Consider the following 26,909-nt stretch of genomic DNA (forward strand, 5'->3'; position numbering starts at 1 on the left):
AAAACACTGATTTTTCCAGAAATACTAAGTATCCTAAGGAAAATGCCAATGCCTATCTTACATTCAAAGCCAACTGAGTCTCCTGACATCGTTAAACTAATGCTTATTATTGAAGTAGTTCAAATCAAATAAGAATTGTGTCATTATAAAAAAAAAAATGTAAGGAAAATATCAAGTTGAAAAGTGAATAAAAAAAATGATATACTACACTGCTTATGCTCAACAAATCTAGATTTAGTGATAAAAAAATACTATGCACAACAAGAAAGCAACTTACAAAGAACAAAGCAGTGCAATAGGAAACAATTAAGTATGCTAAAAGCTAGTTTTCAAAAGGCTTTTAAAAATTTTAACTCGATATTGACTTTACTCACCAAAACAAAAACATTTTGGGGAAAATTCTATTTAGTAATGTTGCAAAAAGCTTTCTATCCAATTATTAAATGATCTAAACCCACTGGCTCCAATTTTTAGTTTTTAACATTCTCTTTCAAGAGGACCATGATATGTGGCAATGTATGAGATCTTTGAAAAACTCTAACTTTTATAGTTTCTAAGAAAGGTAATTTAAATGACATACTCCAGCAGTATTCACCTGCACTGTGACGAAATCTTTTAAAAATTTGCCGAAAGGTACCTTAATGATGATAACTAAACCTTTCAAGGAACCAACCAATTTGCCAAGATGTGCTGCTACTTATCTTACATGTGTAAACTTCTCTGTAAATACTTCTACATAATGCCATCAAATCTTACTTCAAAATGAAGATAATTGCATGTACATAGTACAAAAAAAAAAAAAGGCCACACAAAAATACACAAAATACAGCACGATAAACAGATTCAAGAGCAGTACAGTATATGTAAGTACTATATATCTAGCTGTTAATTAACCTTACAAACTGTTCACAGAAGCTCTCTGAGAAGGTACTGGTGCAAGTGCAAATGGTCCTGTGCTGTTTGCAATAATAATATTTAAGAAATATATTGGTTTACAGACTCCAAATTGTAAGTTACCAAGCACAATGTCATTCTCTCTTTTAAAAAGTAAAATACACTGGCCCCACAAGTCCACCGCTCTATAACCCATTTGTCTGACAAGTAGAGACAGAATAATGGCCATTACTATATCATTATGTAGTAAGCAGTTGTTAATAATATCCATCTTAATATATATTTGGAGAGGATGACAGTCAGGAAATTCAGCCATGTTTAGTTAATTAGTGTAAGAGCATTCACATTTCATAAATGTAAAATTTAAGAAAAGGAGTTTGTTTATCAAAGACTAATGTGAATATTGTCCGAAACCATGAATGATCAAGCTAGTAAAGGTAGAATATAAACAACTTGAAATACATATCAATAATAATTGTAACAGGAATATTGTAATTCATATTAGCACTACAGTATAATCTAATTAAAATGACCTCAACTACAGGCATCATAGCACTCACCAGCACTTGGTGCCTGGCCATGAATTAACGTTGGTGGCTTCAACCGAAACCCAATGGTCTTCTCTTCTGCAAAACAAATTGATCAAAATAAATAAAACAAATACATTTTTTTTTTTTAATAAAAGTAAAGCAGAACATAGAACATCTTCATATGCATCTTTGTATACAAAACCCCATAGTTAACATGCTAAAAATCACAAAATGAAACAGTACCAGCATTTAACATTACCATGTAGTTTCTAGCTTAATTCCTCCACTACCACACAACTACTGACAGATAGACCATAAGGGGCCATAAAATCAACAGTTTTTTTTTTTTAATGTTTCCAACAGTTTACTAACAATGAAAACACACACTGATTTTTAATTTGTGTGAAATTACCTATTTAAGTATCCTCATGCATGTATACTCTTCTAAATGCATGGCTACTCAACACAGGAAAAGATGACCTGTATCACCAGACAGCTGGATATCCTAGGACTGAATGTTTTGACCCAGCTCTCCAATAATCAAAGATGCCAGAGGTTTCTATTGTGTTATTTTCACTGTGTCTACCTGTACTCAACCTAACAAATTCATACGTCCTCACACCTTGACATATCTCTGTTATTAATATTTAGTAGAAGTTTTGACCATATTTTCATGCACTATTTGTATATTTTTCCATTTTAGTGCATGTTACAACAAACCTTTAACTGCTATTTTTCAATGTGTAGAGAATTCTGGACCTATACATTAAATTAACTGATTTTCCTGAATTCACAAATACAGTAATATAATAGCCAAAATAAATACTAACCAAAACAGAACTTTTGATATTTACCAATAATCTAATTCCCTACCATTCAGCAGTACATTTAGAAAAAAGTAGTTAAAAGGAGGAGATCTAAAAACCGCGGATAAAAAGAAGTCCACAATAAAATTTTAAAAAAAGGAAAAAAAAAAACTTGTACAAATACCCTTTTATAAATATATGGCTAATCTCACTTACCAGGCTCAGAATCAGAATTTCCAGTGGGAGACTGGCAGAAATTTGAAGGCATGAAGACATTGTTCTTTGAAACTGAAAAACAAATTAAAACTAACATTTTATTTGATATTAATAAAGTTATTTTATTTAAAACACACAAAGTAAGGCTCCTTTTAGAATTTCGAAAGTGTTAAAACAGTGTTGGTATTTAGTGAGATGCACTTGATTAATCATGACTAAGAGACATGCTTTTTCCAAAACATGTAAAAGGTAATGCCAAACAAAAATCATTGCACAGTTAGGGTTATTAAGATGTTTTAATGCACAGCATCATAAAAGCATTATAATACAATCAAAACATAATTTACTGTAGAGCATCTATACGGCTTAAAAGGAAGAGAGAAATGGACCACCAGAAAACCAATATCAGCTTTCGTACAAATTCTTATTTTTGATGCATTTACATGCAACGTCACCTAGATCAAACTCGAGAATCTCTTCCCCAAGAAACAGATTTATACTACCAAAATATGTAGTCCATTTAATGCCCATGTACAAAGTAAATAAGTGGAGGTTGATTATATCATGTTTCCATCTTCAAACACTCAATTGGCACTGTATCTGCTGTAATAAAACTGCACCCCAACCACATCCCTCAAATACAATAATTCTAAACCAGAAAAAACTTACTTTTGTCAGTGGTCCAAACCAAATACGCATACTTTCATTAACATGAATAAATATTAGAGTATTAGAATACTTTGTACTATACTAATGACTCAAAAATTTGTATTTTGTTAAAAATAAAATGACTCCAATATAAACTTTTAAAAAGTGCACTCAACTGTAAAGTCTGTTATCATTCCACGGCAGTGTTTACTGCTGCAACAAAAGTATTATGAAAATAAAATGTACAGAAAAAAAAATGAAAATGGAACAAGTTCCTATAGTTCTGACAATGTTACACCTCAAAAGAAAATTAAATTTAATCCTGTCCATTAATGATGCAGCCAAATAACATCACACACCTAAAATTTGTTCAGAACTATAACATTATATACACAAAAAAAAATCGGTCCTTTCTTTTTCCCCTATTTCTGCCTACAATAGAACTACCACACACCTTATTAACAAGAAGAGGCCTTAAAAAAAAAAAAAAAAAAAAGTTAAGTTTCACTTTGGCTATATAAATGCACCTTATTGCTGGTTTCAGTTTTCCAAGAAAGTGATTCTGCTTTGCTTCTGATGATGGCCATTCTTCATAATTATCAAGTGCATAGCCAAAACCAACATCAAACATGAACAGAATTAAAGCACCAAGAAAGCAATATGAAACCCAAGAATTATTATCAATTACCTGAAAGTTTGTATAGGTAATTTTGGAATTTTGTGCCATTTTATAATGGGAATTAACATACATGAATTTCTTTTTCATAATTATATTGGAGAACCAAGAAGGTAAAAAAATGTTCCTGCATAGGCTAAAGTGTCCTTTTGAAGTATCAGACCGAAGAGAGATAAAAACACATCATTTTTGGGTTCACCTTGGAATTTTGGAAAACAACTGAACCCACAACCAAAAACAAAACATGCACATAATTTACCAATGGGCATCCAGCCTGATACAGGAACCTATGATGTGCTCACTTAAGGCCACTGCAGTGTGAAGGTGGGTTTTTATTAGTCTCCAGAGATGTCTAATACTAGCTGTTAACAGGCTAGAAACACCACATGTTACAAAGCACCTTAGAGATTAACAGAGGGAAACGGAGAATATACCAAACAAACGTCAAGCCAAGTCTGTTTTACATAGTATAACACTGCCATCAGAAAACCCCAGCATGTGGCTGTACTCAGACACTCACACATTAAAACCATGGAGCCCCAAGTGAAACCAGCATGCTATATTATCCTCATGTATTACTCCTAAGTGAAAACTGAAAATTTCTTTCAATACACAATAAACGGGTAAACTCAATACTCAGCGCCCTGTGAAGACATATATACCATCATTCAATAGCACATCTATGTATAACTGGCAGCTGACTGCAGCTTCCAAAGTCAAAGTATAAATGGCCACACAAACTGCTCAAGTATCATTCATAAACATTACAATGTACACTCTGCCAATTTGTCATGTTACAGCATTCTTTTTTTAGCCCACATCTAACACGGATATTAATATAACTAAGCCGATGTAGGACTAAATTATCATTAAAACCTGGAACGCTGAACTGGATAAGCAAAGAGGACAGACTAATAAAAGTCGAAAGGTCACAAGAATTAAAAGTGTGAGCTGGGGTGCAGGAACTTTACCTTATTTAAAATATGAAGCTTAAGAGTATATTCCAGTATTTTACACATTGATTAGATAGCCAGCATTTCTGCACCACCAACATTATCTGCTTTCAGTATACTCTTATTGATACGCAAGATAAAAAAACCCTTTCATTATAAAAAGCCTTATAGCTCCTAATACCTCTTAGTTATAAAAAGGGACCATGGACGTTTTAATTGAAAATGTCCAGATTTCTTTTCAACACTGCATTGCAAAGGCCAAAATCTGTCGTTTTTCAAACTGTACTACAAAATGAAATTAAACATGATTTGATAAAAAGTGTGAAAAGCAGAGGTAAGGCTAAAACAAAACAGAAATAATGGCGGTGGAGGTGGATAAGTTTATCTCCAACATGGCTGAAGAGAGCAACTACGTATTCCTATAGCAATGGCTGCAAGGCTGGAACCACTTTGGACAGGACTCCAAATTAGAGTAAAGAACACACAAATATACACAAACCCACGCCAACTCAAGTTTCACCAGTAACATCATCATATTTTTTAACAATAGGTAGAAACACAAGTATACAGTTCATCAACAGAGAAAAACATGTAAACTCTTCACAAAAGACATCCAAAAAATAAATCAATTAATTGTCAAATAAAGTGAAGCAAATGAACAAATTGATGTGCAATAGCACGGACTATTAAAAGGTCTTAAAAACAAACAAAAAATTAAGCACACAAAATAATTTGCTTCTGGACCAGCAACTAGGGTTTACGTTTTCTGTTTATATACAGCTTTACACAGAAATTACCAAAGTAATTTTGCTCACACCACCATTCTGTCTGCAAACCATCCCAACCTAGCACCTAAGCTCCCTTTGCAAACTAATGGAATTCCTACCAGAATTGGAGGGAGGAAACTGAGTTAAGGAAGATGTTCTCTCACGCTTCACAGGTGGACAGTAATTGCTTTCTTTGTCAGAATCTGTAACAGAGTAAGAATGTTTTTTGTTAGCCTTATTACAACGGAAGACCTAAAACAGGAAAAACATTATCGAGGGTTCAGTAAATATAAAATTCACTTTGAATGAATATCTGACCCTAACATAATCACCTTCACCATCTTCTGGGCTGGAAGCTTCAGCTGATCTCTAAAAGAAAACATAAGAGGACTCAGATATCTAAAATGAGAAGCGGATCTAGGATTTATTTGTTAAATACATAATGAATAAACAGTAAAGCCACTGATTTTTTTTTTTAATCTTAGTCATCAGATTTTTTCATTTTTCTCTCCAAAATTTAATTTGTTATATTTAAACAACTTTATAAACAGATTATTCATCACAAAAAAAGCATTCTGAAGGGGGAAAAAACACTAACAATAATCTAAAGTGAAAATTATTAAATGGGAGTTCATGATTCGACAGGTTTGATTCAAATTAACCCTTCCCAACATATGAATGAATGAATGAATCAATAAAAAAGGTTATGTATACCCTTACCTTCTGTGCCTTTTCTTTTTGGAATACAAACACAGGTGGAGCTATAGCAGGTTTTTCTGCAAAAATGAACAAAAGATGAAGATGCTACATAAGTTCATTAAAACAGGTATCTGAACAGTTCTTATCTCAAGTTTTTATAGTAGTGCATCGAAATGTTAATTATTCTAATGCCAAAAATAAGGGATTAAATATGATCTTTTAAAAAGTGAAAACGTTTAAACCAAACATAAAATCACCACATACAGTATATGTACCTGTCCCTATTCAACAGTCAAAATAAAAAGGTATTACTTTAAACCCCTATTTACTTCCAGTTTGGCTTGGAGAACTGTGCCTGGACAACTGTTATATAAATGAAAGGCCCATTAAAATCCCACAATGATATGCTTTCGCTCCTGTGTCTTCAGCCTTGAACTAACGCCTGGGTAAGTAAGCCATAAAAACCCAGAAAGAATGTAAATCTTAATAAACCACACATTCTAGCACTGAGCTCATCTATATTACTGATAGTATTTTTTCTTTTTGCCTATTTTTGTTTTAAATTAGTGGCAAGTCATTGAGGAGTGAAAAACTACAGCCCGAAAACAAAAAAAACTTGATTCTTTGTACATACAAAAAAAGAACCTAACACACTTTGTACACATTAAACCCAGAATATAACTTCCATTATTGGCTAAATATGCTATATGCACTTATTTGATTTTTCCCCTGTTAAGTGGCATTTTGTTCCTGGAGGTCAGAAGACCTATGGTCACCATCCGTCTCTCTTTTAAATAAACCTAAGGCACAGTGTTTGTGTTCATGTTTCATGAAAGAAGTAAATTAATGTACTAAATGATCCACTGTAATGATCAAATACTTACTGCTCATTTTTACTTACTACACGCTTTTAATTACAGCCACTTAAATATTCTGTAAAATGAGCATTTACCAAGAAAACACTAAGTTAAGACACAATAAAGCGCAGCCTTTTAAAGCAACTCACCAGAAGTGTAGGATCTAGTTATTTAAAATAAATAAAACAAACAAGCTAACAAACTACAACATAGCTGGTGCAAAGCAGATACAGTGTGCTAGCTAAATTTTGTTGCACAGGGCGCAAGTTGAGTGCTACATGCTAGACATCAAGCATGGCATTAAATTAAATGTATTAAAGGTGACCTGAATATTTTTAGTTACATTTTAGTCCTTGTATGATCAAGTCAGCAGCCACACAAGATGAAAACCAATTGTGTGACTCCACACGATGGCGGAGGTAGCTAAAAGTGCATTGCTACATTGAAAACACTCTTTGAAGAAGGGATCAAAGGCTTATAACAACATGGAAAAAACAGATTATAGTTTTTATATTGACATTAATAAGACTGTCCTAGCATAGAACAACAGTTAAAGGATCTTAGTTTGAAGTGTGAATTCGGAACAGGATCAGATGAAGAACGAAACCTTTAGTGAAGCCGAGAGAGCATACACATAACCTGAGGTGTCTTCTTTTTGCATGTGTTACAGTTTTTGTGAATACCATTTAAAAATTAATTAAACTTAATTTGTTAATACATTTTACAGTACCAGTTATTTTGACATTGGACAATAAAGAAGAATAGACCAGTAGACATCTGATGTGCACCAAGCTCAATGTCTTATCTTTGTCAAACAATTATTTTAAAAATTCAGAGCTAAAATTAGTTAAATGATGCAACGTTATGTGCAGTGACAAATAATGTATATTACATTTTTAGTGTAATAAAATGTGTGGGAGCATAAACAATAGCTATGGCAAGTTACATTTTAATATCTCCAGTATTTTTGCTCTTTTACACTTCACTGTAGCTTTTGAGGGTTACTGATAACTGGACTCTTCTACACAGGCGTATGAAATGACTTTCAAAATATTGTCAAATAATTTCCAGTATTTGCAGAAGTCTTCGATCATTTTGACTTAGATAACGTATTCCTCATGGTTCACAGCACTGATCAACTCTCTTTTGTCTGTGCATGTTTCTAATAAGGGATGTGGTTTACAAATGCAATATTAAATTTTCATTCCTATCCTCTCAGACGAAATTAATATTTAAAACAATGATGTAGCTCAGTATGTACTGCATTACAGTTGTGTTTAGGGAATAAATACAGCAAGTAATCTATATATATAAAATTCACTAAGGATACGCAAGACAGTGGGCGTAAGCAAGACAGACAGCGCACGCAAGACAGAGAGCCATGCCCGCCAACCAACTCTAACTAAGGGCAAGCAAGACTGAGAGTGCACGCAAGACAGATAGCCATGCCCGGTAACTCACAGAGCCCCACCCACCAACTCTAAGACCATGGGATATGCACGACAGAGCCCCGCCCACCACGTCTAATCCTACTTTCACGTCCACAGTTGCTCTCGATCAAACAATAATTAGCAAACAAAGATAACTGGCAGTAACAGTGCAAAATTTACAATTGGTATGCCAGTTTGAAAAGATAAGTTTTGAGGGTAGTTTTAAAATGTGTTATTGAATCGAGCCGACGTATATGAGAGAGAAGAGTATTTCCTGAGTTGAGGAGCACTATGAGAGACGCTCGAGCTCCCATAGCACAGAGTTTGATGTGTGGTACAGAAAGTAGAGCTACAGATGAGAATCAGAGTGAGTGAGATGAGTGTCAGTCTGTAGGAGATCAGTGAGGTTGTGGAGAGCTTTAAATGTTAAGAGCAGTATTTAGTATTGTATTCTGTAGTTAACAGGGAGCCAGTGAAGTTGAGAGAGAGAGAATAGGTGTAGTATGTTCAGTGGATTTAGAACAGCAGGTTATTATCCTGGCAGCAGAATTTTGAAGAAATTGTAACCGGTAGATAAATTTTTGTGGGATGACAGATAGAATACCATTACAGTAATCTATACGTGAGGCGACTCGGGCATTAACCAATATTTTAGTACTGTGTTGTGCAAGAACAGGACGAAGTCTAGAAATGTTTTGCAGTCCTTGAAATATTACTTATACGGGAGGAATTATTTAATAATAATAATAATATTATTATTTAAATAATTGCCATTATCAGTGTATGAATGGATATAAATAATTGCATGTAAACGATTCGCCAAAATCTGTTGTATGTAAACGATACTGTTTAAAATGTTATTGTTTTTTCATCAGAAAACCCAGTTTCCACATCTACCTGCATTAGTTTAAATGGCACTTTTACTACTCGCAATAGGGCGGACACGCTGACTTATCATGTCGACTGGGCAACACAGTGAATGTGGCGTCTATCTATATATGTCTATGTTTTCCGTAGCCTGCTACAGGAAGGTACTTTCTCGACCACTGGCATTGGTTTCGCTCCTTGCTATTTTCGTTATACTGCGACGATGGTTTCCTAAGCCTTTGTTCTACTGAATTCCTTTCTCACTGTTTTCCTTCCTATTCTTACACCGCCATATGCTATGGCGGGCTTCAGCTAGTAGTCTTTAAATAATGAAAAGAAAACAACAACACAGTCTTTTAGTGAAAGATGACTGTTGTGAGTAATAACAAAATACTAAATACCCTTAAAATAAATAGCTGGAAGTATGGTTTGACTAAATACATTTGAAGCACAGATTTCCTAAACCTGCTTCTGCCACCTTAGAAATATTTAAAAATTTAGATGACTTCTTAAGATACAGGAACTTGAAAAGGTAGTTAAATGGATTCAAGAAGAATTGATCACTGTAATGCTTAATAGTTAGGCTGATCATATTGTTCAATTACTCTACAGTTTAATTCAAAACAGAGCAGCCAAGAATCTTACTCCTACACCAAAGAATTAAAACCAAATAATTCATTCATAAATAAATAAACCATAACTATAGAGCACAATTAATTTTTCACAACAATACTATTTCAATGAATTAAAACACAATATAAACAAAACATACTGTCACAATTCATAAAAATTTTAATACTTTTTTTTTCAAGCTTAGATTATTATTTTCATTTAAAGTTTATTTTGATAAGTAATGGTGCATCTGTGGTTACAAAATGTTAACAATGCAAACTGTGGTCCGCTTTATGGGTCAACCACACTCTGCAGTCCTTCGCAGCCTGGAGTGGAAGTCAGCTCCGAGTATTACTGCCACACAGCACCCTTCTGTTAATAACTTATATTTCATACATATATACAGTACTGTGCAAAGTTTTAGGCAGTTGTGAAAAAAAAATGCAAAGTAAGAATGCTTTCACAAATATAAAATTTTAATTACTTATTTTTTATCAATTTACAAATGCAAAGTGAACTAACAGAAGATAAATCTAAATCCAATCAATATTTGGTGTGCCTACCCTGTGCCTTCAAACCAGCATCAATTCTTACAGATACATTTGCACAAAGTCAGGGACTTGGTAGGATTACACACACACGCATACACAGACACAGACACACACACACACACACATTGACCAGTGTCCCGGACAATGTGCTGTCCTTGACAGTGGTGGTTGTCTCACAAGAACTGTTTGCAGGCTTCTTTGCTCTGTATTCCTACTGAATAACGTCAGCTGCTGCCCACTAATGCTCTCTTAGCCGCAAGATTATTCTCTGTTAAATGGTAAACAACAGTAAACACAGCTGCCCTTCGAAAAACCCCTCCTAAGCACTATTTCAATGGGAAGAAAAAAAACACACTCTTAACTGGCTTTTTGCAGAATCAGTTGTGGCTTTGGGCTTTACCACACTGTTTAGAATATTCAAAAGACTCAGCCCTGACAAGCCCATTTGCTCACTCTTCTGTCTTCTCTCCTCCATTTCCCTTCATCTACCCCAGCCGCTGCTTCCAAGCGAGTGAATCTGCTCGACAAAGAAGACTGTGTGTTCTTTTAAGCTGAAGGGTGGAGAAAGAGTGGGACCTGTGCGCTTGTGATAAAACTACTTTTGAATAAATATGTCTGTCTGTTCTTGCCTATTCTGCAATAAAGGTAATCTATACTAAGAAAAGGCAAAGCCCTGACTGACTGACTCATCACTAATTCTCCAAGTTCCCGTTTGGGTAGAAGGCTGAAATTTGGCAGGCTCATTCCTTACAGCTTACTTACAAAAGTTGGGCAGGTTTCATTTCGAAATTCTACGTGTAATGGTCATAACTGGAAGGTATTTTTCTCCATTTACTGTAATGGAGTTGAGCTCGAAAGCGGCGGAGTTTAGTGTGACATCATCACGCCTCCCACGTAATCACGTGAACTGACAGTCAACGCAGTGCGTAGAAAACCAGGAAGACCTCCAAAAAGTGCTGAAGAAAACATGCATTATATAATTGAGAAGGTAGCGAAACAATAAGAAGCGAGCGAGTGACATATACTACCATATTCATGAGTGCTGCTACTTTGGAAAGAAAGCATGGTGTAAACCTAAACTTTAAATTAAGTTCATAGACAGGCTGCTGCTGGCGTTTCTCATGCCCACAGGTAATGCGGGATACAAGTTTAATGAGAGTTTTAATCACTTTGTAACTAAGTTAAAATTGCAGGTGAAGGGGTGTGCTTATGTAAATTCCGAGACTGTGTTTGTGGGGATTGACAGTTAAAGGCGGTGGGGAGTCACGTCATCATCTCCCCTCCCATTTACCTAATTTTGCTCTGAGCTAAGCTCCGCGGCTACGCCGTCTTTCGAAGCAAATTCGTCACACTGCCACCAAATACTCACAGAAAAATCCACAAGTTAAATACACACGCTGTCTCTAGAATTTCTCCACGATGAATCCTCCAGGCACTACTTACAAAAGGTTACATTACCAATTACGTTATTTTTAAAATCTTTCCTTTTCTTAGCACAAGCACAGCTGAGAAGCTTCGATGCATGTGGTCCATAACGCGTTAAAAATAATGCATTTAATCACACTTTGCATTACAAGCAAAGGGGAACTTTTGTCAATGCATGATTTCCTGGTACACCGATTATTACTTTGATCAGCGCATCCCGATTCATTTTACCCTCGCATCCCCTTGGTTTGAGAAAAAGAATGAAAAAATAGGAGGTTAACACAGAAAAACAGATCACCAATTGAAGCTTTATGAATAATCGATTCGCCATCAATAATTGTTTTGGTAAAGCCATACTCAGTGTAATCCTCCCATTTTATAATTTTTCCGCCACTAGCCATGATTAAATGAACGGTAAAAAAGTAAGAGCGAAGCAAGGGTGACTTATTTAGGCAGGCATATATATGATAGCAACACTCATGACAATGTCAATCATGTTACATTATTATTAAAATGTTTCCTTTTCTTTTTCATTACTTCTTTAACACACACTATATATATATATATATATATATATATACATATACATATATACATATATACATATATACATATACACACATACATACATACAGACTGCTCAAAAGAATTAAAGGAACACTTTTTAATCAGAGTATAGCATAAAGTCAATGAAACTTATGGGATATTAATCTGGTCATTTAAGTAGCAGAGGGGGTTGTTAATCAGTTTCAGCTGCTGTGGTGTTAATGAAATTAACAACAGATGCACTAGAGGGGCAACAATGAGATGACCCCCAAAACAGGAATGGTTTAACAGGTGGAGGCCACTGACATTTTCCCTCCTCATCTTTTGGACTGTTTCTTCACTAGTTTTGCATTTGGCTACAGTCAGTGTCACTACTGGTAGCATGAGGCGATACCTGGACCCTACAGAGGTTGCACAGGTAGTCCAACTTCTCCAGGATGGCACATCAATATGTGTCATTGCCAGAAGGGTTGCTGTGTCTCCCTGCACAGTCTCAAGGGCATGGAGGAGATTCTAGGAGACAAGCAGTTACTCTAGGAGAGCTGGAGAGGGCCATAGAAGGTCCATACCCCATCAGCAGGACCAGTTATCTGCTCCTTTGGGCAAGGAGGAACAGGATGAGCACTGCCAGAGCCCTACAAAATTACCTCCAGCAGGCCACTGGTGTGAATGTCTCTGACCAAACAACCAGAAAGACTTCATGAGGGTGACCCAAGGACCCCATGTCCTCTAATGGGCTCTGAGCTCACTGCCCAGCAGCATGCAGCTTGATTGGCATTCGCCATAGAATACCAGAATTGGCAGATGCACCACTGGTGCCCTGTGCTTTTTACAGATGACAGCAGGTTCACCCTGAGCACGTGACAGAAGTGAAAGGGTCTGGAGAAGCCATGGAGAACATTATGCTGCCTGTAACATCATTCAGCGTGAGCAGTTTGGTGGTGGGTTAATGATTGTCTGGGGAGGCATATCCATGGAGGGTCACACAGACCGCTACAGGCTTGACAAAGGCACCTTGGCTGCCATTAGGTATCAGGATGAAATCCTTGGACCCATTGTCAGACCCTATGCTGGTACAGTGGCTCCTGGTGCACGACAATTCCTGGCCTCATGTGGTGAGAGTATGCAGGCAGTTCCTGGAGGATGAAGGAATTGATACCATTGACTGGCCACCACACTTTCCTGATCTAAATCCAATAGAACACCTCTGGGACATTATGTTTTGGTCCTTCCAATGCCACCAGGTTGCACCTCAGACTGTCCAGGAGCTCAGTGATGCCCTGGTCCAGATCTGGGAGGAGATCCCCCACAACACCATCTGTCATCTCATTAGAAGCATGCACCGATGTTGTCAGGCATGTATACAAGAACACAGGGGCCATACAAAGTGCTGCGTACAATTTTGAGTTGCTGCAATTAAATTTTGGCAAAATGGACTAGCCTGCCACATAATTTTTCACTCTGATTTTTGGGCGTCTTTGAATTCAGGGCTCTGTAGGTTGATCATTTTCATTTCCATCAAGCGATGTGGCATCCTTTCGTTCCTAACACATTACCCAGTCTATATCAGTATAGATATCCAGGAGGATTTCTTTTTCCCATTAAGATCTGATGTGTTTTCAAAGTGTTCCTTTAATTTTTTTGAGCAGTTTATATATATATATATATATATACACACACACACCTATGTAGATATGAATATATGTATATAGATATGAAGATATGTATGTGTATATATATGTATATAGACTCAAACCCATTATGACAGCAGCAATCCAAGCTGTGAGAAAACAGTAAAAAGGAGGCGTCAGACGTCGTGGTACATTTTCTGATGCAGCTAGACGAAAACAACTTTGTGATGCTGCTACACAAAACAATTACTTTGACAATCATGTTACATTATTTTTAAAATGTTTCCTTTTCTTTTTCATAACTTTAACACACGACATCGCTGCGAAGCTGGTATTTTGCTATATATATATATATATATATATATATATATATATATATATATATATATATATATATATATATACAGTGACAAAACAATTACATTGACAATCATGTTACGTTATTGTTAAAATTTTTCCTATTTTTTTTCATACCTTCTTTAACACACTACTTCTCCACTGCGAAGCGCGGGTATTCTGCTATCTTACATAAAGTAAAATATAAAGCAAAAGAAAGAAATGTAGTAATTTTTACTGTTTTCCTCAGATGTTTGAATGTGACAGAACAAGTCAGGTGAAAAAAGCAAAAATCACAAAAAGATCCTTCTGATAAAGATACATGGAATACTTTTACTGTGAATATCACTCTTGGGTGCTTTAAAAATTAGTCATTACATCACCAGCAAACATGTGAGCAAACCTGAAAGTGAAACAAATAAAACATTGCGAAAAACATCTGTAAAGGACTAACCTTATGACCTAAAAGACAGAAAACCTCCACTTGGGGAAAGAAAGGGGAGAAAAAAAGAAAAACAGTAATAGTAATATGCTCCCCCATCAGACTCAAGGACAAAAGAACTGGCCAGAAACAGAACACTAAAAATTAGACTTCAGACCCTGCTCATCTTTAATGGATATGTCAAAAACAAAGCCCAGATAATCTGTAGCATTGGAAATTCTTCACCAATGATGTGCCGAAACACTTGCAACTAAAAGGTCAACCAAAAAAAGCAAAAAAAAAAAACCTTCTGACCACAGAAAATACTAGTCTGGCTCAAGTGAGTACATTGGTGCCAGTATGGTCAAAAGCATGAAGTTCTTTGAAATACTGGGCATTTGCTGCAGTGCTCATATTTCTTGGCTAGTCATAAAGGATGGCCTCATTTCACCACTTATAGTTGGGGATATACTTTAAAAAAATGTAACCATTTAGTTATCGCACAGCAAGATTCTTTGACATTCAGCATGAGGTGAATGTACCTCAACATGTGATTGTTCTAGACTGAATAATCAAGTGGAACTTAACTCTGCAAATGAGCCAAAGGATGTTAGAGCAATTACGATATATAACCATATGTGCAAGTCACGATTGGCATTTTACATGTCTAAGTACAGAACAGTGTCAAACTGAGAGGATGTCTTAATGACAATTAGAAAGTCAACACTTGAAATGAATAGAGAATTCTCCTCAGCACTATGATTATTCCCTCTGTGACTGTGTTCAAGCATCTGCTGCAATTAGAGCACACCAACAGTAGACAAATCCAGAGCTCCTACACTAAAGGAGACAATGTTGAAAAGCATGGAGGGAAGGTTAGCAAAGCTGGACATAATGGATGCTGTACTAGCCAATGTGCTTGGCCTACACTACAAAGGCCTCACTGTGACAACAGATATGCTGAACAAAGCAAAATCCTGGCTTAGAGAAGAGGCCCAGAGAACTACTACCTCAACAGAAAAGCGTATCTGCTGTAAACAGCTGTAATGAAGGGAACCATAATATTCCTAGATTGGAAGAAGAATCCCATAACCTTCTTGACAAAAATCATATAAAAATTAGGATTTAAATACTCATATTAAAAATGAGTATATATTGGAATATATTTGAATATACTGTAGGTTAACATTTCAAAGTGCTAGCACTTGTATGTTTGTATTTAACAGGCCTTTGTATGCTTCATTATTTTTATTTTTGCTTTTTTGCTCAAAAAGGTTTTTCAATTTGAGCACAAGCAGGTGATGGGACTAGCTAAAGGTTACACAGAGTAAATGCTAGCGTAAACACACAGCACAATACATTATAAAATGCAGAACAGAGAGTAGGTTGAATAGAAATTTCTTTAATGTGCTAACCCTAAACTCAGTGTGAGGATATCGACAACAATTCAACTTAATATCAGTGGAGATGCTTCTTCTAAGCGTTCCAAGTTCAATTAACCTGAACCTCTGAAACATGCAACATTCTAGCAGAAATATTTATTGCTTATCAGTATTACACTATTTTAATAAAGTGTATTTCTTTCATACACTTTAGTGAGAAGTCAAGCAAAATTACACCTTTTACTGGCTAACTAAAAAGATTACAATATGTAAGCTTTTGAGGCAACTCAGGCCTCTTCTTCAGGTGAGATGTAATCAAGACCACCACCCCAGAAGAAGGGGCCTGAATTGCCTAGAAAGCTTGCATATTGTAATCTTTTTAGTTATAATTCTTTGCATTTACATAGCGCTTTTCTCACTACTCAAAACGCTCAGCAATTGCAGGTTAAGGGCCTTGCTCAAGGGACCAACTGAGCAAAGTCCCTATTGACATTTACGGGATTTGAACTGGCAATCACATCCCTAGCCTCAAAGCCACCAATCCGCCTAATAATATTAGCCAATGAAAAGGACCATTTTGCTCGATTTCTCACTACATCCATAATGGTTAACACGGCACAACACCCAAGTACTTTAATACACTTTATAAAGTAATCCTTGGGTATCTTATAATTCAGAATCTTAGAGAAATTAAGTTTTAAAATTTGACACATGAAACTGGGAAACAGACAGTCCATGTATCCTGCTGAGATTCAAAAAGACAAAAAAAATAAAAAAAGGAAATGACATAACCAGACTACTTTGATTATTCAGGTCTGCAGAAAATATCATCGGTGTCAATCTGCCCATCTTAAAAGGACCTGTATTATTCATGTCATGAAACAGGCTAGGACAATTATTACCAACCCCTCACATCCAGGCCACAAACTGTTTGAACTTCTTTCATCGGTCAGACATCCTAGATTAAATGTATACACCAAAACAAAAAATACAAAGACAGTTTTTTTCCCCCCCACAGGCCATCAAGCTCAAAAATAGTCCGTTTCATCCCCCAGACCTCCCAAGATCTTGCAGTACTGTTCACCTATTGTTAATACTTTTCTCCACCCCCTATAACATTGTTTATTTCAGCATTTCTTACACCGAGTTGCACTCTGTACATTGTATGCAAATATATGCCAACTATGTAAATTATTGGAGAGTCAATACTTGGCCAATAAATCTAATTCCAATTCTGAAAATGCCTGGCAGTAGTGGAGATTAAATAATTTCATTGTAAATAGTGCCAACTGTGTGCCCTTTACAATAAACTGTTACTGTAGTAGTTTTATATCATAGTCTTGTAAAAAAAGTTTCCTCACCACATGGAAATTGTAGAAGATTTCCACATATATGAACTAGATCTTAATGCAAACAGTGCCTAAAGACAAAGATGCTACACTTGAGCAAAAGACACATATAACTGATAATGTATTCATTGCCATAATCTAAATTAGCAAAAATACAGCTTTGTTATGAGGAAAAACCAAGTTACACCCCTACATTTATTACCACTTCAAATCTCTGAGAGCCACAGTGTGTTATGTTGCAGTAACATCATATTATATAAATGAAGAATGGTGCTTATCCTCTTACTGTATGTCCTACAAACCTTAGTCATGCATAAAAGTCTAACATAGCCAAGCTACTTCATAATGTAACTGAGGAATGGGAAGTGCTGAAGGTAAAAAAACAGCCAGTGTTAGTCACTGACAACATGGCGAATATGCATGTTGCAGCTCATGTGGCGAGTTTTCTTAAAGTTTAATTTAACTTGATGGCGCAGAGGACACTGAAACTACCACAAGATGCATCATTTTTTTTTCTCCCCATAGAAGCACTCAAGCTTTGCAGTAAACAGAGAAATAGTTGGATCTTCCACAACACAGTCTGACTGGTGATGTGCCAACCTGATGGAACAGTGCAGAATATGGCACTTCCAGTGTGAAATTACTTAATTCCATTTTCTTCTATTGTTACTAGGGGCTTCCACCTCATGTTTGGTTTACCAGATATACAATTTAAAGAAATTGTTATTTTCATGGGAATTGTTACATGCATTATTTTCACTTTTACTTTAAAAGTTTTTGTAAAAACAACACTTGTCCTTTATTTCCGGCCCCGGGCGTGGTTACATCTCTTCGTCGCAGGACGTATAACGCTGCTCGTGTTGTGAAGGGGTTTCGGCTGAACACACACTAAGGAGATGCCTTCAGATCATCTGCTGTCTCTCTGCTGCTGGCAAGCTGCCTGTTCCACTTGTCACATGTTGTTGTTTTATAAGCTGTGAGCACATGATGCGTGTCTGCCAAAAGCAATCCCACAACTGCTAAGTTAGATGTCCGTGGACTAGTTTTAAATGATGGCTTACTGCCTTGTCTCGCGTGACATTGTTAAAACAATACTTGTTCTTTATTTCCGGTCCCAGGCATGGTTAAATGTCTTTCCCACAGGATGCATAACGTTGCTCACATTGTGAAGGGGGCAGCTGCTGTCAGGCTGCCCGTCGATCATTTTAAAGCCTGTACGGCCGCTGTCCTTTTTGCCACTTTGTGTCTCTGCTGCTCACGTTGTGATCGCTTCTCAGTGATCATAAATATAAATCTGACCGAATTGTGCTTTCTTTGAAATTAAACTTGCTTTAACTGTTGTGGGATCACAGATTCTCATAGTGCATGATCCATTATTGTGTAAATCTACGTTTTGTGCACTGAATGATGCAAAGGCAAAAAGACTTTGTTTTCTGCTCTTTGCCTTTTATTTCTGACCTCGCTTTGTCCTGCTATTTTTTCAATGACACCTGGTCCTGATGATTATTTCTTTTTGTTTGCGCTAATGCAATCTTTACTATCTTTTTTTTTGATACTGTAGCGACTGATGTAATAAAGTGTCACAAAAGTTTTACTTGAACAATCATCGACTTCGTAACCCCAAACACAAGTTTCTAGCACCCTCTCCAACCCCTCATCCCCCGGGTCTCGCCCCTTACTGCATCAATCAATACCCTGCTATCAGTCTTCCGCTCTGTACTCTGCCCTCCCTCAATCGGACCTAACAGTCACTTAAAACAAAAAAGGCTTCAACCTGGCTGAGATGCTGCAATACTTTCGAATTTTACTGCTTTCAAATTCTTTACCTTCCTCTGCATGTGTATCACGCCATCACTGGTTTGAAACTTTCGAGTTCCAATTCTTTCATAATCTCTAATCTGCCTTTTTTTCTCTCCAATGCTTTTGGGTATCTTTTCTCCGCGCTGCTATTTCTTCTTTGCTTAGTCGTTGATGTTTCATCTACAATTTATTGTCCTTATACACTTTGTATGTGCTGAGAGCGCAGGATCTGTGTGTGCTTTGTGCCTTTACACGACTGAGTGTTTTGCTGGCTGTGCTCTCTTATTTTATATTGTTTGCATCTCGTGGGTCTTTTAAGTGTCTTCCGAGAAGATCACGTCTCGTCTCCCTGCTTTTCCTTTCCAGGATTTTTTTTTTTATAATATAGAGATAGATACAGTTACCTTTTACAATTCTTAGATTTATACTTGATATCACTTTCATGATGAAATGCATTAAAATATGTATGTTACATTTTACAGATAAATCGTTGACTTATGGAGTGGCATGGTGGCAGAGTGGTAGCACTGCTGTCTCGCAAGGAGTCCCGTCCCTTGTGATCCGTGCCTGGAGTTTGCATGTTTTTCCTGGTAGGTTTCCACAGTGTGCTCAGTTTTCCATCCAAAGACACGAAGGTTTGGGGATTTGGTGAAACTACAATGACGTTAGCATATGTGTGTGTGCTTGTATTCAACTTGCCTTGAGCGGATGCCCCGTCCAAGGATTTTGTTTCTGTCTTGCGCCGATGCTGCTGGAATGGGCACATCCCTGAATTGATGGATGTACTCATTAAACATCCTTTTCAGAGATATGTTGGCAAGGTGTCCTTGGAATTTAAAGTATGTTTAGGGCACACGCGTCGCATCCGGTGAAGTGTAAACCTGACCTTAGGTGCCTTACTTTTCAGCTGACAATCTTGACTAAGGCTTATTTTTGGGGTAGGGCTTATATTACAGAGCAGCCTGAAAATCATGAAAGGGCTTATCTTCGGGGTAGGTCTTATTTTTGGGGAAATACGGTACTAACAAAAATGTTAGAATCAACGTATTCATCACATTTGAAATTCTGTATTATTTTAATATAATTAAAAAAAAAATCTAAAATGTGTCTAGTCTCCCAGAGGGGCAGCAGAGCAACACAAAACTAATGCTGCAGCTATCGGAGGCTCAGTTTACATCCCACTCTAATCACTGTCTGCATGGATTTTGCAACACATCCCAAAAATGTGTTAAAAAATAGGTTAACTGGCAAGTTTAAAATGGCTCATTATGGGACAAGTGTACCATTCTAGGTATTGTTCTGCTTTGTGTCCTGTGATCCCGGTATAGACATAAAACTGAATTTAAATTAAGCAAATGGTTGGACACCTCCATCCTCCTTTAATAACTGCTCTAGCATACTTGATAAGTATAAATAACATGTGAGAACAGACAGAGGTCAGCATCAGACCCGAGCCAAGTAGCACCATCTGTTTGTAAACAGATATTGAGGTCAGTTGTACAGTCCAAGAGTGCATCAACTATGCATAATGAAAAGAAAACAAACATGTTTGAATTTATTTTGACCTTATTACCACACACAGCTCCCCAAAATGTAGACACTGCTTATTCAGAAGCTGCACACCTAAAAGCAGTGTTGTGTAGTAAAGATGCAGAAGTACATCTTTAATTTACTAATGTACTTGAATGTTTTGAAACTATTTCTACTTTGAGTACAGAATTTTCTGTCTTCTTTCACTTTTACTTCACTACATCTGCAAACGTAAAGGGATACTTTTACTCAGATACTCCTTACTGCAATTTTAAACTAGAAAACAAATAGGCTTTACAAACATGGATAATGCTTTATTCAGTCAATTATACTATACAAAATGCATGTTCCCCCCCTTTGGAAACAAACGTTTTAGGAAAAATTGCATATATAAAGAATCAGATGTGCACCTTTAGTGCCAACAACCAATCATTTACACTGTCACTCCACGTACACCTTACTGCAGCCTTCACAATGGGGTGGGGTTTAACGTTGGCAACACAATATCCAGTCTTAGTCATTTCCATGGCTTACTCTACAGCGTTCTGACACCGTCTTTACAGCCACCAGTCAAACTGGAAGAGAATAGATCCTCCAGCTGCAGTGCAGTGTGCTAGTTTATCCTCACTGTCATGGGTGCTACTCACGTCTTCTCACATTATCCTGAGTATCCATGGTGTAAAACGGATCACGAAACAGTAACCTTTGAAAAGGTTAATTAAATATTATTTAATGAAGGGTAATGTCTTACAGTTTGTTTTGATGACTAACCTTTTTAATACATTTGTAAATTTTCATGGACTCTGGAGAATAAAAATGGGCAGTTTGTGTGGCCAGGGAATGCTTATAAAAGTTTTCATTAGTGATGCACCAATATGGAAATTCTGTCCGATACCGATATGTTTTGTCCATCTTTGCCAATACCGATAACCAACGGCCGATATATATATATATATTTTTATTTACTTCAGGTATGAATGTTTTAGGTATGCTGAAAATATATTATGCATTATCAAAGAAACAACAGTAGCATGTGAAACAGAGATTAACTTTTTATTAACTTGCTGAATTTTATACTCTTCTTTGCTATATAAGCAGCCAGTACTGCCAGTGCGGGGGGAAAATAGCAAGATATGGCTCATCTCTATAGAAAAAATACTCCAGGTCATGTACAAAAACTCTGCTTAATATACACATTCTGAGTAACTTAAGCACATCAAGACACCATGTCATTACATAATATAGCACTGGGTAGATTAACAAAAAAATGAATGCATGAATGCTATAATCAGACATATATCACTTTAAGTAAAACTAAAATAAAGGGTACAATTAGGCCAGTAACCCTGGGCTTAAGTTGGATTCTTTAAAAGTACAAATGGTAGATTTTTCTTAACAAAAAGAAGCATTTCTGCCTTTTCACCAGCATGTCTGTTTCGCTTTTCATTTACTATATTTGACACAGCTGAAAAAAGGCTTTCACTGTCTACACTGGTACAAGGTGCCGATAGGTACTTGATCACTGCCTTGGCCAATGTTGGGAAACTGGCTGCATTGCTTTTCCAATACTGGAGGGCGCAGTTATTTCTGGAGATAAGGGGCTCGCCGAGATAGTTATTCAGCTGAAAAAAAAAGGTTTAAACGTTTACCTTTATTATAATAAAAAATAATAAATTAGGTTGACCAGATTTGTGGTAAAGAAAAACAGGACAACCACCTGTATCAAACACAGCCATTAATAAAAACTTGTGATGTTGAAAGCTTGATGCATAATGATGTGTGTCATATAAAGGGCATTCTTGTTGACAAGCCTGAATTATATCGGTTGGCTGTATCAGGTTAAAATGTACACATCTGACCGATTTCGATATCGTCATTTTTAACGAACATCGGCCGATAACAATACAGTTCCCGATATATCGTGCAGCTCTAGTTTTCATATCACTTTTATCTTTAAAAAAAATTATGATAATTAATGCGTGAAGAGTTTTTCCTATCAGCACCCAGCTCAGTGAATTAAGACAGATTGAGAATAATTTACTTGTCTTGAAGATATCCACTAACATTAAATGTTATTGCTTCAAATTAGTTATTTAGTTCATACATTATTGACCCTTAATTATTTTAGAATGAAATTTGACTACTATATACACACACATACATTGTATAATACACTTCATATTAGATACTTTAAAACATCTACTTGAGAAGATTGTTCATGGATAAGTTTTACTTTAAGTCACTTTCCAGCAAGGGATGTCTACTTTTACTGAAGTATGGCTGCTGGATACTTTATACAACACTGCTTAAAATAAATCTTGGACACGAACTTTAGCACACAGAGCCAAAACAGATCAAGAAGAACTGCAGGTCATAGAAGCCACACACAAGAATTCTAGAAAGCAATGCAACTCATTTATTTACTATCAAACCTGACTGCAGTTCTGTACAACATGAAATCACCTAACTAGTTTATTAAAAGACTATCTTGGCAGGAGTCCGCTCTTTTCCCCACCAAGGTAAGATGACCTGGGGGGTAATAAGATTAAAATTTAGGGTGTGAACAATAGATGGCATAAACACAAAGTGTGTCTGATAAGAAAGTGGAAAATATATTTCATAAAAAGACATATGCTAACCAAGAGTATCATCATATATAATACGTTACCGTGGCTGTCCGTTTGTCTGTCCAGGCTTTTAAATAACCTGTAGCTCACAAACCGTTTGACCTGAAATTTGGTAGACATATACTACGTGACGTCTACTATCCGGTTTCGTGGTGATTGACCTCCAAGGTTATTCCTCTTTTTATTTTTTATTTTATTGTACAATCAACTCTCAACACCAGACAGCAGGGCGATCGTGCGGAGCATTGTGTACAGGTGCCATTCTCATCCCTACCACCTTCGCCATCATTTCCCCTACCTCTTCATATTTTAAATCATTCTTAAGTCTTCAGGTCGGCCTCAAGTGCCAGCTTAAGAGGAAAAAAATTAAGGAAAACATACTAAGTAATTGCAACACAACACTGACGTAATCAGTTTCAACACGAAAAGATGCCAACGAAAGAAGAGAAGAAGCGGACCGCTAGGGTGGAGAAATGAAGAGCTGCTCAGGAAGTGCTTGTTGCATCAACCTCTGAGCAAACGAATGATAAACGTGCAGAGAATGAGGATGAAATCTAGGAATGCTCAAGTCCAGTGTAGTCACCGCACATTATCGTGCAGTGTGCCTTTACTGGTTCTAAAGAATACAGAAACAGCTTAAAATATAGTTTGTAACAGTTAGGTGCTGTCCCCATTTCCAAATAGAACTTCATCATTCTCCATTTCTGAATTGTTTCAAATGCTATGTGAAAAGACTGGCATCCTATCCAAGACATGTTCATTAGCCTGTTGTCCTAAACCAGGACGGAGTTTTTCAGGACTACAAAAGACACATAGTGAGGAGGATTTAAAAAGAAAATTTGCATATGGCGACAGTAAGCAGTTAAAACTTATCTGAATTGCACGCCTCCTACCGTCAAAACAAAACATTTTGATTTTTTTTTTACTTAAACTATCATTTACAAAGATTTTCCAATTATTTTTGCTTTCCCTTTATTTATGCAGGCACATACACAAAAGATAAAACAACAAAAGGCCATATCAAGCAGATCTGCAATGTTAAAGAAAAGTAAGCACTTCTGTAGTGGGTAAATATGTGACAGCCAATACTGTAGCATAAAGTGCAATGCATGATATACTGAGACACGCTGCTTTACACTACATCCACCCAAAAAAAAAAAAAAAAAAAAAGACACTGATGTAGTAAAACAAAAACAAATGTTTACTTTGGGCAAAAACTACTATTCTGCTAATCAATTAGTCTGGTAATCAAAGGTCTTCAAAAATGCAATGTTTGTGAAAAAGTGCAAGGATTTTACTCACAAATGAGAGTTTTAGTCCTATTCTTCACAACAATAGTACACATATCCTATAAAACTTCACATGCCAAAAAAGCTTATAGCACTTTTACTAACTTAAATGCCCAGTTTAATACTTTCCAGATGAAACCAAGCTTTGTTTCCTAGGGTATTCCGCTTGATTTTATCCACAAGATGGAAGCAAAGCCTACAAGATGAACTGAGTATCTTATATTTGATATCTTTTTCTTTAAGGTATGACAACAAAATCATGGTAGTTTCTATTATCAAAACAAAAATTCCGCAAAACAATTTTGCACTTTATTGAAGACTTGGATACTGCACTGGCAAGATAAGAATTGTGAGCTGCCAAAAGAAATCAAAGCCAGTGAGCAATAGAGGAACTGCTTTCAGAGATACAAAAAGACACAGATCTCATAACAGTTGTCAAGTTGAAATGTGTCCTGACTTCTGAGTTCTTTGCTCGGACTCATAAAGCGTATTTACATCCATCATATCTAAAAATGTGATTAACATTACACTCAAGTCAATGAAATGACAATATGTAATCACGCAACTAAGAGAACTTCAGGGACTTTCAAAACGAGACTTCTTGATGTTTTGGAAGAACTAAGTGGATAGGACTGGCGAGCTTTGTTGGGGGTTAAGGGCCTGTTCACATCTAGATTGCTATAATGTTCTAATCTACTGTATATAATAAAAGACCAGCACGGTGTCCGTGTCCGCGTTCCTTTTGGCTGTATAGCCTCCCCGTAGAAAAGCCCCAGTCCGTCCCCTCTCAAAATTCCTGCTTACCCTCCTCCGTTCTTTCCCCTTTGCTTTTAATTTTTCCTGTTCCCAAAAATCTTTTCAAAACAAAAAGTAAAGAAATAGACAGAGCGTCACATTAAGGTCTTCTCCCCTCTGCCTATTAAATAATCAATAAAATGAAATAAAAAAAATCACGAAAGAAACAGAAACCACAACCTACCCTTACAGCGTCCACCGCGCTTCTGGCGTTACAGCCAAACATGTGGTGTATGTAGGTTATGAGGTGTGACGCTAATTAACGCCTGTACTACAACAGATTATATTGTTCATATACTATTAACTATTTACAGGGATCAACTCTTTTGGGTAAGTTCATAACAACAAAAAAAAAAATTTTAATTATACATAACATGTGCACTTGAGTATTTCGAGCCCTCGTCCGAGTCGGATGGTTCCCCTGGTCACCAATTTGTGTGTTTCACTATGCCCACTATGCCTTTCCGTCTTCAGCTACCCATGTGCACTTGTACACAGGAGACATTACGGAACAATGCCAAAACGAAACGCAACTAAACCTGCTGCTGCGAGAGAGGACACATTAAACTGTGATCACGAAGCAAAGAGGCAAAGGCATGCCAATGAGACACCCGACGAGAGGTCCTTACGATTGAGTCCTTCAACTCTGGTCATCCAACGCGCAGCGTAGCGCACCCCAAGTTGCTAGTATTATTAATAATGTTCTAATAGATAATACATTTAATTGGGACCTATGTGGTAGAGGAGAAGAACCCAAAAGTGCAGAGTAATTTTAAACAGTAAGAAATGTGTGCCTTGCAAGATCTTTGAGAACAGTCTACCAGAGTATGGGAACACAACCATGATGTAAACTGGTATTTGAGGCAGACTGTATTTATATATATATAAAAAAAAAAAAAAAAAAATATATACACAACACTCAGTTCATCTTGCAGTTTTTGCTGCCATCTAGTGGATTAAAGCAAACAATAACCTCTAGGGCAATGTCACTCAAGTTCAGTCATGGAGATCCCAGATACAGTGCATCCGGAAAGTATTCACAGCGCATCAATTTTTCCACATTTTGTTATGTTACAGCCTTATTCCAAAATGGATTAAATTCATTTTTTTCCTCAGAATTGTATACACAACACCCCATAATGACAACGTGAAAAAAAAGGTTTACTTGATGTTTTTGCAAATTTATTAAAAATAAAAAAAACTGAGAAATCACATGTACATAAGTATTTACAGCCTTTGCTCAATACTTTGTCGATACACTTTTGGCAGCAA

At 36.5% G+C, this 26,909-nt stretch overlaps 1 protein-coding gene across 1 annotated transcript in view; it reads right to left on the reverse strand.

The window, feature by feature from the left end:
• Window positions 1-26,909, reverse strand: part of LOC120537823 (ran-binding protein 3-like) — a 90,250-nt gene that overhangs the window by 43,971 nt on the left and 19,370 nt on the right. Inside the window, exons 2-6 of the mRNA XM_039767045.1 lie at window positions 6,211-6,266; window positions 5,823-5,859; window positions 5,610-5,693; window positions 2,447-2,518; window positions 1,455-1,520 (exon numbers count right to left, since the gene is read on the reverse strand). Coding sequence (XP_039622979.1) covers window positions 1,455-1,520; window positions 2,447-2,518; window positions 5,610-5,693; window positions 5,823-5,859; window positions 6,211-6,266 — 315 coding nt within the window. The remainder of the gene's footprint in view (window positions 1-1,454; window positions 1,521-2,446; window positions 2,519-5,609; window positions 5,694-5,822; window positions 5,860-6,210; window positions 6,267-26,909) is intronic.

The sequence above is a fragment of the Polypterus senegalus genome, chromosome 10 (genome assembly GCF_016835505.1).
Source record: "Polypterus senegalus isolate Bchr_013 chromosome 10, ASM1683550v1, whole genome shotgun sequence".
In the NCBI taxonomy this organism is placed as follows: Eukaryota; Metazoa; Chordata; class Cladistia; order Polypteriformes; family Polypteridae; genus Polypterus; species Polypterus senegalus.